Source organism: Triticum urartu, chromosome 6, assembly GCF_003073215.2.
Source record: "Triticum urartu cultivar G1812 chromosome 6, Tu2.1, whole genome shotgun sequence".
NCBI classification, from domain to species: domain Eukaryota; kingdom Viridiplantae; phylum Streptophyta; class Magnoliopsida; order Poales; family Poaceae; genus Triticum; species Triticum urartu.
Window position 1 is genome coordinate 188,978,202 of NC_053027.1, and position 16,248 is coordinate 188,994,449.

Genomic DNA, 16,248 nt, shown 5'->3' on the forward strand with positions numbered 1-16,248 from the left:
TGCCGGGCCGATCCCAAGGGGGATTTGCCTCCCAGAAGCGGACACGTGGAATATGGACCTGCCGGCACGTTTTTTTCACGGATTTTTGCATCATTTTCACTGTTTTCTCCTGTAACATCATCAGAAAGCTCATGCACACCATTAGTAGCAAAGTTAGTCAACAATTGATTATCATAATTCGGACCCCCTTGATCAATACTGGTGAGATGAGTGGGCAGGAGGAGAATTTCTTCTCAAAGGCGAGCGTCGGCGTTTGGATGTAGAGTGGCGAATGGAAAATTTGTTTCGTCAAAAACAACGTCACGAGATATATAAATGCGACCAGTGGATATCCAAGCACTTGACACCTTTGTGTTGAGGGCTATATCCTAGAAAAACACACTGCTTGGAGCGTAGCACGAGTTTGTGTTTGTTGTATGGGCGAAGATTGGGCCAACAAGCACACCCAAAAACACGAAGATATTTGTAGTCTGGTTTTGTGTGAAGAAGTCTTTCTATCGGAGTTTCATTGTTGATGACTCGACTAGGAAGCATATTGATGATACGAACAGCGGTGAGAAAAGCCTCATCCCAAAACTTGAGAGGCATGGAGGCCCCTGCTGAGAGGGCTAGCCCAACCTCAACTATGTGCTTGTGCTTGCGTTCAGCAGAGCCATTCTGTTGATGAGCATGAGGGCATGAAACATGGTGTGATATGCCAAGTGTTTGGAAGGAGTTTAGTTTTTCATACCCCCCCCCCCAGTTCGATTGCACTGCAATAATTTTCCTAGCAAATTTTCGTTCAACCAAGGCTTGAAAGTTTTGAAAAACTTGAAAGACATCGGATCTCTTTTTGAGGAGGTAAATCCATACAAATTTGGTATAGTCATCTATGAAGCTCACATAATACTCGTGGTCTACCAACAGAGGTAGGGGCAGGACCCCACACATCAGAGAAAATTATTTGAAGTGGTTTGGTAGAAAGACTAGTAGATATTGGATATGATAATTGATGACTTTTGGCACATTGACAGGAATCATAAATAGTTTCGACATTTCGCTCACCAACAAATGGGAGTTTATTTTTCCTAAGTAATCTTTCAACTAAAGAAAAAAGCAGCATGCCCTAATCGATCGTGCCACCGTGTTGACGAGACTTTGACAACACCATTGTCTTGTTTATCGAGTCTCCTAAGCTCCGGAATCAACGGGTAAAGCCCTCGAACACATCTACCTCGATAGAGAACCTTCTTCGTTGCTTGGTCCTTGATCAAAAAGTAGCATGGATGAAATTCGAGGAAAACATGATTATCAAGGGCAATTCTATGAACAGAGAGAAGACTTTTAGCAGCACTAGGGACATGCAAGATTTTCTTAAGGTGAATTGGATGATGAGGGGTACGAAAAATAGAATGACCAATGTGACAAATCTGCATACCTTCTCCACTTGCCGTGTGGATGTGATCTTTGCCATGGTACTTTTCCTTCATCGTGACCTTCTCAAGCTCATTGGTTATGTGATTAGGGGCACCACTATCAACATACCAATTGGTGTCGACGTCGTAGGATCCATCAGCCGCGACGGCCACCTTTTCTTCATCTTGGGAGTCATCGTCATCTTCATCATAACAATACCAGCTCCTTCGCGGTGTGCCCTGGCTTACCACAAATTTGGTATCGGGGTGTCTCTGATTGGGCCTGATTTTGACCACCACCACGGTGACCGCGGGAGGCACCGGAGCGGCCGTTGGAGCTGCCGACGCCACTGTTGCCGCCACCATCGTGACCTCCAGACCTCCCCTTGTTGCGAGAAGATCCACGACCACGTGAGCTGACACCACGGACGCGGACCGCGGCGTTGGCAGAGGAGCGGAAGCCGCCGCCCGAGTGGTTGAACTGGGCCATGCGCTAGTCGAAGTTGCTGAGCATGGCGTAGAGCTCGTCGAGGGAGACCGGCATGACGCGGGCGTCAAGGGCGGGGACAAGGGGCTGGTAGTCGACGTCGAGCCCGTGGATGATGTAGGAGATGAGCTCGTCGTCTTGGATGGCCTTCCCCGCAGCAGCAAGCTCATCGACGAGGCCGCGGAGAGAGGCTTAGTAGGCGGCGACCATCTGGTTGCCCTTCTGTGCGTTGATGAGCGCCATCCTGATATTGTTCACACGGCTCATGGACTGCAACGAGAACATACCTGCCAACGTGGTCCAGAGTGCATGCGCCGTGGTCACCGTGACGAGCACCTCCTTGGAGAGGGTGCTAAGCAAGTAGCCCAACACCTGCTGATCCTCTCTGACCCAGATTGGGTGGAGAGGGTTGGGCAATGAGCTTTCTTTGCCATCCTTGTCCTTGGTGACATGAAGCTTGGCCGGCTCTGGCGTGGTGCCGTCGACGTAGCTGAAGACACCGGCGCCACGCAGATGGGGAGTGACCTGCGTGCGCCACAGCACATAGTTCGTGCGTGTTAGCTTCTCGATGACCTGTCCATTGAGGGTAGGTTGGGAGGCGCCGAAGGAGGAGGAAGACATGGCTAGGCTCGGTTAGATGGGATCTCAGTAGATGGGAAGAGATGGGGCTCTGATTACCATGTATGAACTAGCAGAACGTCTTGCCTCACTCAGGCCGACGTGTTCGTGTTAAATAGATGGGGCGCACCTCCCATAACAGCGCATACATGCGGATTGGATTACAAGCTTGGAGATCAAGAAAGGAGATAGAGATAAGAGGTTACATGAGATAAACATAAGACTCTAACAACCTAACTATCTCAACTATCTCCTATGAAATGGGCCGGTCACATAACGTGGCATGTTGCATGTTTAACAAGTTCTAGCGGGCCACCCCTTGCACCCTTAGGGCTAAGGTCATCAGTGTCCCACTACAACAGATCAGGGTAACCCTAACACTGTTGAGAAACTGAGGGTATGAAATATATTGGTACCAATTGTTGGCGAAAACTGCAGCTATTTTAGTACCCATGACATTTAGTTGAGTAGAATCGGACTGATAACCCTTGCCTCTCAGTAGTAGTTTCAACCTACTCCAATTATCTTTGACGATTTGGCCTATATGCCTCTTCCAGTTAGCAAAGCCAAACTGCCTCCTCAGTCATTTACTGGACTTCTCAGTGGTATCGCCAATAAATTCTCAGCACTTTGACAGTGGCTTCATCCCAGATCACCTAGCACAAGCCCACGAAGGTTAGAGCTGAAGTTGCTACTGCCCCATAACAACCTGAACCGCATTTACGAACCAACCATCAGACTATAATTTTTGTCATCCTGACGTTCAGTAAGGGGTCGTTTGGATATGGAGCGTTGGCCCCGAGTATATAGAAAATCAGTTTTTAGCTGATTCTTAGCAAAACCCGTTTTAGAATATATTTTTATCGATTATGAGTTTATGCAAAATTATGTTTGGGTTAGGAAAGTAATAAATCACGGCTGTATAGTTCTTTGTTTGGATAGTAACTAGTCTATCATAAGCTCACGCGTGACCTCTTCCTAATTTGACCACTCGGCCATCATTGACGAACCTTCAAACTCCGATCTAGGACTCCTCTCGTTACTGACCGTGTACCCTCCGGCCACAACGATTCTGTCTGGTCATCGCCCTCGGCATAGAATCTACCCTGGCCGCTGCTCACGTTCCATCTGGCCAACCGGACTCCGCGTGCGGCTATGCCGCCGTCGCCGTGGCAGGGCGTTTCTCCCGGCGAGGAGGTCGTCAGTCCCGCGCAACCTCTCCCTCGGGCTGCTGCACGTCGGTGTCGCAGTAGTACTCTGCCGTCATGGTGTCGTGCATACGCAACTATGCATTGCAGTCAAACACACGGCGGAGGCCACGCTGGGGCTAAATAACGAGCGCCGAGACGTGACGCTCCAGTTTTTTGAAGGACATGGGCAGCGTTGCGCCGTCGGCAAGGACCAGAAGGTCGCCGTCAGTGTTGCCGTACACGGCGCAGTCCAGCGATCCATCCGGCCGCCGGCCGCCAGCACCGACGGTCGTGGTTGTGGCAGGTCAGGCCTCCATCCATCGAGTCGTACATGTCGTGATTGTCGCCACCCGTCATGGTTTGTCATGGCGGAAGACATTCTTCATGCAACTCGATGCCACACGCTGAGCTTTGAGCTGGTTTTTCTAAAAAGCGTTTGCGCAAAAACGTCTCAGAGCCGTTTTTCTAAAAACACAAATTTTGGGTATTACGAGAACCAAATTTTCCTTATCCAAGAATTAGTTAGGTAAGCCAAACAAAGTTTTAGTTGGTTAGAATCTAAAACACATTTATAGCTAACTGGTTCTCTAAAAGCTCGCTAACCAAACAACCCCAAGTGTCTGTACAAAATCCCCTGTTTGTAAGGGTGGATAAATTATAAGGAAGTCCCTGACAATACATTAAACTTTATTTAGAAGATAAGTATATACAAGCGCATCAGACCAACTTCACCTGTAATTGATGTAGTGATTCATCACCGCCACTGGATATTATCATTTAGTACAATTCCCATCCTAATTTCAAGCTGGTTAGCATATGTTTGTAGCTCTTGCACACCTTAAATCTCGATGCAACTCGTTCATAAGTTACAGCTATTGAGCCAAAAGATGGTCTTCCTCTACAATATGAACAGGCATATTCTCTACAGCAGCCCAAGTTCCCCATCGGTCTGCACAATACTGTGGCGTGCAATCATTCATTTACCACGCCCAGAGTTGCCAAGGTTCAGACAGTAGCAATTCAACACCTGAAATAGGTTGACAAGAAAATATATTGAGATTAAATAAGCACAAACATGATTGACCGAGTGAGAGAAGTTACCAATAGTATTTCTGAAATACTGGCAGTTGCTCATATCTCAATGTCCTTGATAAGTCCTCTTTTTTTGCCAAAAATAAAACTCGAGCCATCATAAATATGAAGTGTATCCCCCACCAAGTGGCACTCTTGGATGGAATAATGCTTTGATTGACAGGCTTGGGCAACACTGGAAGCCAATACTCTAATGAAAAAAGTAAGAATATTAGCTCAAGAGTAGTAAAGCTTCCTTGACCGAAATTGACCCCAATGGACTGATGTCATCCTTCCCCAGAGATATCACATAGGATTTTTGCTGAGTTGGAAAAGAGGGACGACTGCCTTAGCTAATGGATGGTCTCTTAGAGTAATAAGGGAAAGCATTACCACAGTTGTACCAGATGCCATCCCCTAGTTACACATTTTCTGATTAAATCATCATCACACAATTTAAGAGGAATGCAAGCAATAATTGCTAGAAATAACTCATTGTCTTGCATGTTTTTACTGTCATCTCTAGCTGATACGGAGAGCCAAGAAAGAGCTGCCTTCACCATCTAATGTATACTTGTATTTCATAGAGCTGACAACTATATCATACCGAATGTCAGCAAGTTCTAGAAAAGCTACATACAAATATCACCCAAAGCCTCAAGTGTGTGGATTATCTGCTGGCCTCCAGAATCACGGAGCTACTGAATTTTCTATTAGTGTTATGCATGGTAATAGAAGCAAGAATAAGATAATATGTTGCAGATCAGTAAATGGATTTTGTTCAGAAACATGGTCAATTCTTCTGGTAATTTTATGTTAATCTCTAACAAATAACAATACCAAAAGCTTTAAAACATTCAACTATTCTGGTTCCACAAAACTTGAAAACCAACTGTACTTTTTCAGGCCAGAATGCCAGATCACTGGCTGCCAATATTCCTTGGAGCAACCGTGTTTCAAACTGTACGAAGACCCCAATACTCTATTATACCATGAAGCAGGTAGATAGGTTGTCTCTCTTGCCATCCATTAGTTCATACGTAATTTACTAGAACTAGGCCTCCAAAGGATTGATGGATGAGACAACTTTTCTTAGAATAGAATATCATGAAATCAGTCAAAATTACAGGCAGGGAGACATGTAAAGGGATTTGAATGGACACTTACTGGTATGCTCAGTACGTCACCTTGAGAATTGGTCAGTACTGGCAGTGTTCGTCTTGCAGAAGCTGGAATAGATTTCAGGACCTCAAGAGCTTTCATTGCTGATAACTGTAAATATCTAGAGTGCTTCAGGAGTACATCATCCTCCAATTTATTATTGGAAACTTTTGAGACATTCTGATTCTCTTCCATTGAGCGGATTTTAGAAACTTCAGCAAGGAACAACCAATCGGTATCAAACATGTGACGAACTGCAAGACTTCCGTCCTGATTCACTGCACAATGCTGGCATAGGAGGTTTTTACTGTCTTGTGAGCATATTCCATTTGGAACAACCTCCAAAGCATTCCATGTAATCAAGAACTTGCTCATAAAGTGACATGTTTCACCAGGCCAGAGAAAAAGAACTTTCACATCAGGAAAGTTTGTTTTCTCCAAGTATTGTTCTTCATTTTTATGTTTTGTTGCACAAAATTTCTGATGCTCTTCTGTCTGCAGGTAAAGGAGTTTTTCTAACACAAAATCACCTATTATATTGTGATCCTTTGCTCTATTCAGAACATCAGTAGAAGAACTATAATTCACAAAAGGTATGCTTGAGCACTGTAGAAATTCGTTGGAGTGTACGCGTGCTTCACGTGCTATCTGATCAATCTCAGGTACTGGTGAAGGCTGTTCTTCATAGGAACACTTGTAGGACATCTCAACAGAAAATGACTCCATCGAGTCAACAGAGGAACAGACTAGTACTTTTGTACCTTTAGACTTCGGAAAAGCACAAAGGTAACAACCAGCTACAGTAAGGGCACCCTGCAGGAGATTGAAGTATTACTCGGCGAATCAATAAGATCTTCTTATGCTAGAGGCTGAAGAATATAGCTAATCATGACAGGCATAAATGCATATAGAGCCCAATAATGTTTCCCTAAAGAGAATCCACATGTGCTGGTTACTACTGCATTTTTCTAAAAAAAATTGGAAAAGGAGGTTAAACCCCCGGCCTCTGCATCAATCGATGCATGCTGCCATCTTTATTAATTATTCCACAAAGGTCTGACAAAAACATACATCAATCCACCCGAAACCACCACTCACACCTACAAACTCGATAATGTGGAGTGCTCTCACTCCCCATATCTAAAACCGATGTCGTCGCCAATCCATCCACATAACGTATCGGAACCAACAGCTGATGCAGCAGACCTAAAGCGCACACCACATGCACACGCTTTAGAAGTCGTCATCATCATCGGACCACTGACCCATATTCAGGAGAGAGATCCGCATCATCCTTGCCAGTCCGGACATCCGTCGACGCCACCACGGCGCCACCACCCTGCGCTCATCCGTCCAGACGCGAAGACTCTGGAAGACTTTCGTGCGTAGCACCTGCCAACCAGGCATGACTCGGCGTAGCATCTGTCGGCCAGGCATGACTTGACAGCTCCACCAAAGCTCCATGCAAGACGAAGCAGCTCCACCTCCTGCCTCTGCCATCCAGCGCTGCTCCACAAACGATGCTCCCAAGAGAGAAACAGCACCGCAATATCGCCATCGTCCGATCTGGAAGACCAGATCCTAGGGTTTCCCCCAAAGCAGTGCCCACCACCAGCAACCGTCAAGGACCCACACAGTGCCCACCACCACTCAGCCCTCACGGCGACGCCTTCCGGAAGGTCACGACGTCAAGGACGCCGCTGCTGCCCGCCGGAGTTAGGGTTTTCACCCGAGAGGCGGGTAGGGGGAAAGTAGAGGAGCAGACGTAGACCGACGTCTCCAAGAAGAAAAGCGGCGCCCTTGAGCGTCGTCGTCAGTGCGGCCGGCCAGGGCCGACCAAGGGGTTTCCCCCAATCTGGATCTCCTCCACCAGCTTCACCCCCGGCCACCGGCCAGGTCCCGGCAAGCCACGCCGGCACCGCCAGGAACCCGCAAGAGAGAAGCACACCGATCAGGGCCGGAGGACAGCGGCCAGATCAGGCGCCGCCGGCCACCAGAGCAGCCACGCCAAGCCCTGGTTCACCGAAGATCCGTCAGCCGTCCGACCAGACCACCGGCACCACGCCAGCCCCGCCGTTCGCTGTAGCACGGAGGGGCCTCACGGAAGGGCCGCTGCCCCAAATCCAATCGCTCTCCAGCGCAAGGCGACGCAGCAAGGGCCCCGCCGCCGCAGTCCCCGGCTGCGCCACGGGCTTGCCCGGCGCCAGCCTCATGCGGCGGCGAGGGAGGGAGGGAGACGAGGTGGCTACGCCGGCGGCGGGAGGGAGGTCGCCCCCAAGTCGCCCGAGAGCGCTGGACTCCGGGATGGATGGAGAGAGGGTGAGGAGAGAGCTTCGGATCTAGTCTCTGTTGTGAAGGAGGTGGCCGGAGGCAGGAGATCGGGCGGCGGCGGCGGCGGAGCTCTCTCCCGCTGCGGGGGAGCTGTTTACTACTGCATAATTCATTTTATTATAAGATATCGGGCCCTAGATTATATCCTTTGGTACAATAGGATAGACCTAAAGAATAACAAGCTGAGACTCTTCTTTTTTTAAGGGAGACTGTAAGGAAGCAACATATGTAGCTCATTTAGAAGTTTGTGAGATAACACTGAAATAGGTAAGAAGAAAGAACCTTGCAAGGTGTATTACGGATGTAGTCCATGAACAATTGAGCAGATCTGCCACGGATTGGCCTGTGCCTCTGTGAAACAAACTAAAAACAACTAAATATCAATATCCCATCCCACAAACAATCTGATGAGAAACTTTAATAGAAAACCTTTCGACAATATGTGTTACTATAAACAAACTATGATGAATTTAAAATGTACCTGTAATACACAAGCTAAATATTGTGAAAGAGAAAGATCATCAACATTTTGCGCATCAAGTTTTTCTAGGTCAATGACAGCATACCCATACTGCAAACAATAAAGGAATTTTAAGGGGAAAAAGAGTCCAGGAAATTCAATAATAGCATGGTACTAGGAGACTTCAAATCCAGGTACAGAAGAAGGGCAGACCTCCGTTATTGTGATAGACTGCTTGACAGCCATACTGCAGGCATTGTCAACACACGCTCGTGTCAACCGGCATGCGTATATCAGTTTCTGAAGTTCTGACTGAAAGGTACCTGAAGATAAATGGTCTTGTCAGATGAATGCATATAAACACACCACCTCCCCGGCGCACACACGCACACAATATGTAGGTAGGAATCTTGTGATTAACTCGAACATGTTCCTCATATGTGTCTGTTAATAGCTCTACTCGATGTCTCCATTCCCATATAATTCACAAGTGACTCTAATTAGAAAAGTAAGAATGGTGATAATGCAATTAATTATGCATGCTCGACTGCTCATTTGACAATGCCGTCTGTTCATTTCACTCCCTTAATTATCATGCTGAACTCTAACGATCTATATTATGACTTGGAGGGAGAATTAGTTAGCACAGACAACTTTATCGAGAATTAGATTCCATGAAAACATAATTATGCTCTCTTTTGAACCACAGAATAAATAACCACCTTAAACGAGTAAGATTAACTTAACTACTGTGTTCCTCCTACTGACTCCATTTTTTGTGTCATTAAGACACAGAACGTGCTTCACTATACAATATTAAGATTTCATGTTCAAAATAGAACCAGACCCAAGCAAGAAACATTAAAAACCAATAAATCACACAGAAAATTTATCCTGATTCCAGGAGATAAATAGCTCCATCAGATGAGCATTATTATTCATCTATTAAAGGGAATTACACAATATGAAGCTGGTGTTATGCTTATTTGAACAATTGACCGGTTTGAAGATTAACTTCCATAAAAGCGAGTTGTTCTGTTTTGGTAGAGCCAAAGAAGAACAAGAGGCTTATAAGCAATTGTTTGGATGCGAATTGGGAGCACTACCTTTTACATACCTAGGTATTCCCATTCACCATCGTAAGCTGACAAACAGAGAATGGAAGTGCATCGAGGATCGGTTTGAGAAGAAACTGAGCTGCTGGAAGGGTAAACTCATGTCTTATGGAGGCCGATTGATTCTTATTAATTCGGTGCTCACGAGTATGCCTATGTTTCTTTTATCCTTCTTTGAAGTCCCAGTTGGGGTTAGGAAAAGGCTGGACTTCTATCGGTCTCGTTTCTTCTGGCAGAGTGATGAACTTAAGAGAAAATACCGACTAGCCAAATGGGATATTATTTGCCGACCGAAGGACCAGGGGGGTCTTGGTATTGAGAATCTAGAAGTCAAGAACAGATGCCTTCTCAGTAAGTGGCTATTTAAGCTATCAGCTGAGACTGAGGCAACTTGGGCGCAGATTCTACGTAGCAAGTATTTGCACTCTAAGACTTTGTCACAGGCGACAGTGAGACCGACTGACTCGCCGTTTTGGAAGGGGCTTATGAGAGTCAAAGCTGCTTTCTTTAATAGAACAAAGTTTATTGTCGGTAATGGCAACAACACTTGATTCTGGGAGGATACTTGGCTGGGTGAAACGCCGTTGGCTCTGCAGTATCCGTCCCTATATCGTAGTATGCAGCGACGTGATGCTCTGGTCGCAGCGATTTTGCAGTCAACGCCCCTTAATATTCAGTTTAGGAGGGTGCTTATTAGTGACCGATGGGAAGCATGGCTTCATCTGGTGAGTAGACTGATGGAGGTTCAGCTCACTCATCAGCCCGATCAGTTGTGTTGGAAGCTTACTACGTCTGGAGTATTCACTGTCAAGTCGATGTATATTGATGTCATCAACTCTAGTGTTATTCCTAGTTCCAAACATGTTTGGAAAGTCAAGGTTCCTTTGAAAATCAAAGTGTTTATGTGGTTTGTACATAAACAAGTCATCTTAACAAAAGATAATTTGGTTAAGCGCAACTGGACAGGATCTACTAGGTGTAGTTTCTGTGATCGGGACGAATCTATCAAGCACCTTTTCTTTGATTGCCCGTTGGCGAGAGTGTTGTGGCGCACGGTGCAAATTGCCTTTAACATTACTCCTCCGATTTCGGTCAGTTCGTTATTTGGAACGTGGCTTGTTGGGATAGAGTCCGAGACAGCTAGACAAATCCGCGTAGGAGCATGTGCGTAGTTATGGGCAATTTGGAACTGCAGAAATGATTTGGCTTTTAACAGAACAACAACTATTCATTTTTTGCAGGTTTTGTTCAGGGCTACTGCGCTAATCCGTATGTGGTCCTTACTCACTCCGACGGAGGCCAAGGAGCGTTTGGTTACTGGATCTGTCCGGTGGGAGATGGTGGCGCAGGATATCTTCAACCGGTTTGGATGGCGGTCATGTAATAGGATAGGCGATTAGTTTACCTATCTTTATTTTGCCAGCCGGTTGTGGCTTTTGGGCCTTTTGTTTTTGGCTTTGTGGCTCTTTGTGAGCTAGCCTTTCATTTGTTTCCAGACTGCAAGACCTTGTTGAACTACCTTATTTATATATAATTGTGGCCATATGCATCGTTCTGATGCAGAGGCCGGGGAGTCCCCCCTTTTCGAAAAAAAAGGGAATTACACAATTGTGGATGGGCAATGGACAATGGATCAAGTTTGTCCCAATAACCAAGTATGACACTTATCATAGTTAATTGTGTGAAAACACTAAGACTCAAACCTCAAGGAATTAAGCATGTCTAACATAACATGTAAGGAACTATGAATGCTCAGCCAAACAATAAACAGCTATCCAATTACATATTCCAAGTCAACAGTATAGTTGATTGATACAAAAATGAGCTATGCACCTGATGACAAGCATCCTCCTCACACCATATAGCATTTTGATAACAACCAGAAGACATGAGGATCATGAAAACAACAGACGAGGACTATAAACAAATTAATATTGGTAGCTAAGTGCAACTGCAAACCTTCTGTGGATAAACATCTCAAAGATGCTCGAATGCGGTTCCTGGCATACTGCATACTATTATTTGTTGGATCTTCAACCCACAAATGATTACTTCCTTGACATATCTGTGGAGAACGGTTTACCAATTCGTGAAAGGCACATAAAATTTTGAAACAACTGACAGCTCAAATCAATAGAGATTTTTCTATGGAAGGCTTTATTTTCAAAACCAGATAAAAGAAGCTTTAGTGTCCATATGAACTTTATCAAGTTATCATTTCTCCTTCATAATTGTTAGTAATGTGGGTAAGAATGCCATTCAGTAAAGATAGGCTGACTCAACTCTGAAAATAAAAGGCTTGGTAAAATGTTACTTGGGTTGGTAAACTTGGCATTTAAACCTCCTAAATCTGTATAAGTGTGTCAATAAAGGCCTAAATATATTTGATTACCAACTAATCATCATAATGATATGGCACTTCAAGCCCTACTTAACCTAAAATTTAATCATGTGTTTGATCAATACTAATCTAAACTTGTAAAAGTTGCCCAATGACATTTAAAAAGCTCCATTGAAACTTCAAATGGAAAATAATCCCATCGATTTCAAAATGTGATCATATGATCAAAATCTGATTTTGCTCAAGTGCCATGTCATCCCTAAACTATAATAAGAATAGGATTGGGCCTTTGTCAGCCCATTTACACAAAGTTGTGACTAAATGAATTACTGACTCCAAATAGCATGAACGTTATCAAAAGCTTACCTTATACATGTCATCTTTTGAAAAGTCAAGCATGGGCCGAACAAGAAGGATGCCATAACGACAAAAATTATGTCCATCATATTTTAAATTAGGTGCAAACAATTGGGACACAAAGGCTGTACCAGCAAGACCTAGAACCCTGCTGTTGCGAGATAATCTCAGAACAAAGAGCTCTGCCTGCAATTGGAAGACTTAATTCATTCAGATATAAAATATAGTCTGCAGTGGCAATGATTGACAAGTAGATCATCAAAGATGCAATTATACATTAGATTAACTGATCCTCAGGCATCACAATGAACATTGTTAAAAATTAAACTAAAAAGCTTTTATGTCTTCACTCCATACCATTCATCCATGCAATCAAATGCCCATGTAGATTTACCCTAGCAACGAAGTGGGCAAATCAAGATAGAGTGGTATATGAATGCACAATAGCGCCATATCTAAAGCTAACTCACTTTGTATGAATTCTAGTGGGGTTTGTACTAGCATAAGCTGAGAAACTTGAAAATTACTGCACGCCTTTGAATATATCGACAGCTGTCATTTAGTTTCATGCTCTTTAACAGAAGTAATTCTTTGTGAGTGCGGACATCTTCACCATTAAAACAAAAAATGAACACATCTTCATCTTAACAGACCTGGTCGTCAGAGTGGTGTGCAATAAGCAACACTCCTATTTGCTGCTTTATACAAATGTCCAACAGTTTTTGGTACCTGAATTCATAAGAACAAGTTGCGTCAGGCTTTATCAAAATGGACTAAGATGTTCTGTGTTTGCGAACAAACTGGCAGACAGAATTGAAAGAACATACACTACACTGAGTACATATAGGCAAATATTCCACAAAGAACACAAGTGTCATTTCCATCATGGCGGTATATTAATAGATTTATATATCTTAGTGGTCGGTGTACAACATGTCAAATTTTAGTATTTCAATTCTTTATTGGCAAGAGGACACATGTGACCTAGGCAAAGGTAGCCACTTAGCCACCACAGTTCTGGATGTCAACGATGCTGAAGAAAATTCAGTTACATATATAGGCAAATACTCCACAAAGAATGTTCAGACACTTAGGTACATATACGTGAATATTCCACAACCAACAGAAAAATAATTTCCATCACAAATATGAAATGACAATGGGAAGAACTGTATCTTAGCAGAGGGCCACAACTATGTCTTAGCACACACCAAAAATGTGTTCCCATCTGAAATGATTAGAAAAACAATTGTGTCTTAGCAGAAGCCACAACTATGAAGATTGCTCGACCAACATAGGTCCTTTTATTTTTCGAAAAGGGGGGTTCGCCCCAGCCTCTGCATCAGAATGATGCATACGGCCATGATTATTAAAAAGCAAAAGGTCCAACATAAGTCTCCATGTGTCGAACAAAGAACAAAAAAAGGCTCACGAAGAGCTAAACAGTAATAGAAAAGTCACAACCGGCTGGCATAAAAAGATAGGAACACTAAATGCCTATCCTATTACATGACCGTCATCCAAACCGGTTGAAAATATCCCGTGCTACCATCTCCCATCGGGCAGATCCACATAGGTCCTTTTATATAACCACAGTACTGATGTGATGAATATCCTACTTATCTCGAGCTTCTGTAGCACACTTATATGTTCATATCTGGATATCATTGACAAAGAACACAAAGCATTACATGGTAAAGTAGAACAGCGGAATGAACTTCAAGAAAATTTGGCCAAACTAACTCTATGAGCCTGTTTGGGACTGCTTCGCTTCACCAAAATCAGTTTCGCTCCATTAAATTCACTTTGGAGCAGTTTCATCCAGAAGTTGTAGCACTACCAAAAGAGAATGCTTGGCTTCCATCTAGCTCCAGCTTCAAGAATGAGAAATTTGGTGGAAAGGATCTATTTGATTGGTCGAGGGGGGAGAAACGAAGGGGTATCCACTTACTGGTGGCAGTGGTGGGTAATTTCCACCCAACTCCAGTTTCTAGAGTTTTTTGGAGCACCCCCTGAAGAGCTTCATGAAAAACTGGGAGTTGTGCCCCAGATTCTAGTTTCTTTGTGGAGCGGCATATCATGGAGTTACCCCGTTTGGTTTGTGTTTTCTGGAGCGGAGCTGAATTTTAAGGAGCAGAGCAGTCCCAAACAGACTCTATATTACAATGTCTCCAACATATAAATAGCCATGAACACTGAGCTTGTATCAAGTGAAAATAATCTGATATCAATAACGGGCAAAACAGGACTGACAAATACCTCATTTCGCGGGCTGCCTCTTGCAGATGCCCTAGCTTTGGCCGCCCATTAGGCCACTCACATCTGGCAATCTCGCATATAACACCTACAACAAAGCCGTAACACCTCAAGGTTCATCATCTTTTAAGTCTTATGCAAATGCAGCCTGAGACACCTAAGTATCAGCAGCTCTACCAAAGTTCTTCTAAACCAGCTTTCATTCAAAAAAAAAAGTACAAAAGTTGCATGCCATAAGCTTACCCATGCCGTGCACCCGGTCGCGCACTAGCTGCGCCTCGTCGGCGCTCTCGAGCCGCAGCCCGTGGTCGACCACGACCCCCAGGAGCCCCTCCACGAATCCCCCGGACCCGCCCTTCGCCGCCTTCTTCCAAGCCGCCGTCAGCACGCACAGCGCCATAGAGTCCGGCCCACCCGAGACCCCAACCGCTGCAAGAAAACAGGAATCTGCAGCAAGTAAGAATCCTAGATGGCACCAGACAAAAAGGCACTTCTCGTAAGCTGATTGATATATTTCTTCCTTTTCCACACGCGGAAGAGGGCACTGGATTCGAAGTAACGAGTCGAGGCGGCGGGGAGCGGCGTACCAATGCGGTGGTGGGGGTGGATGCCTGCGAGGGCCATGCGACGGGCGAAGGATTGGTGGTACGGAACAATGGGGGAGGAGGCGGAAGAACAGGTGCAGCGGCATCGTAGGAGGCGGCGGAGTGGAGGGCAGGGAGAGGGGAAGGGGCGGCAGTAGAGGAGGAGCATCGCCGGAGTTGAAAGGGGCAAAAGAAAGATAACGGGGAGGGTTTTCCCGGAACCGGCTCCTCTATGCCAGCGAACGCACTGATATGGGCCAGGATATTTTAGAAGCCCATCTACCCAGCCGTGAGCTCCACTGGCGCCAAAATACGCCGTCGTATCGTCTTCTCGCGCCAAAAAAGCAGAACAAGGCATCGCGAGCGAGCGCAGGCGGCCGATGCGGCGGCGACGTTCTTTGCGTTCCTCCCTCTCAAATCGTCGTCAGCACGCTGTCAGACCCAGAAAGAGTCTGAAGAACAACATTCGAAAATCTAGACTGAATTCCACTCGAACTAGCTCGCTTTATTGGACGAATTCGAGAGTTTTAGTGCAAAACCAAAGGAACCTAAAGGCCGGACAGGAACACTGGCGGCGGAGGGGGAAACCCTAATACATCAAATGGTTCTCTATCGAGCTGGAGCCTTGGCTTTATAGCTTTGCAAGTTGGAAGAAAGAAAGATAGTAAAAATGGAGGCAAATGATCATTGTAGTTCTTGCCGGAAAGTAAAAAAGCGACTTGCGTGTAAAGGGTAGCCGTCCGATGTTGGATGGACACGATCCAAGGCCTTCCTTCACAGCGAAGCGGTACGGGGGATGGAGGAGCATCAGATAGACAATGGACGGCCTGTGTTGCTTCGTGCCAGTGGTTGGGGATGTAAATATAACTGAATTGTTGTGTAT

At 45.2% G+C, this 16,248-nt stretch overlaps 1 protein-coding gene across 4 annotated transcripts; it reads right to left on the bottom strand.

Annotated features, from left to right (window-relative positions):
• Window positions 1-2,936: 2,936 nt before the first annotated feature.
• Window positions 2,937-15,615, bottom strand: LOC125512290. 4 transcript variants are annotated; one of them, XM_048677387.1, is made up of 13 exons: window positions 15,369-15,613; window positions 15,025-15,210; window positions 14,785-14,869; window positions 13,179-13,254; window positions 12,535-12,711; window positions 11,787-11,892; window positions 8,926-9,035; window positions 8,734-8,823; window positions 8,535-8,615; window positions 5,928-6,734; window positions 4,791-4,971; window positions 4,422-4,716; window positions 2,937-3,208 (listed from the first exon to the last, which is right to left on the bottom strand). In XM_048677387.1, exons 1-11 carry the CDS (start codon window positions 15,532-15,534, stop codon window positions 4,879-4,881), a joined length of 1,977 nt encoding a protein of 658 aa, XP_048533344.1. In that variant the 5' UTR covers window positions 15,535-15,613; the 3' UTR covers window positions 2,937-3,208; window positions 4,422-4,716; window positions 4,791-4,878. The 4 variants fall into 4 exon arrangements, with proteins under 4 accessions (XP_048533344.1, XP_048533343.1, XP_048533345.1 ...); XM_048677386.1 differs by lacking the exon at window positions 2,937-3,208 and adding an exon at window positions 4,303-4,323; XM_048677388.1 differs by lacking the exon at window positions 2,937-3,208 and having other exon boundaries at window positions 4,345-4,716; window positions 12,535-12,548; window positions 12,657-12,711; window positions 15,369-15,615.
• Between the last annotated feature and the right edge of the window lie 633 nt (window positions 15,616-16,248).

Excerpts from the sequence above, each read along its gene's own strand:
- LOC125512290 (XM_048677387.1), bottom strand. The coding sequence starts at position 15,534 with ATGCTCCTCCTCTACTGCCGCCCCTTCCCCTCTCCCTGCCCTCCACTC. Across the intron at positions 15,211-15,368 it reads CCACCCCCACCACCGCATTG|CGGTTGGGGTCTCGGGTGGG; the intron begins GTACGCCGCTCC and ends GTTTTCTTGCAG. Across the intron at positions 12,712-13,178 it reads CACACCACTCTGACGACCAG|GCAGAGCTCTTTGTTCTGAG; the intron begins GTCTGTTAAGAT and ends TTCCAATTGCAG.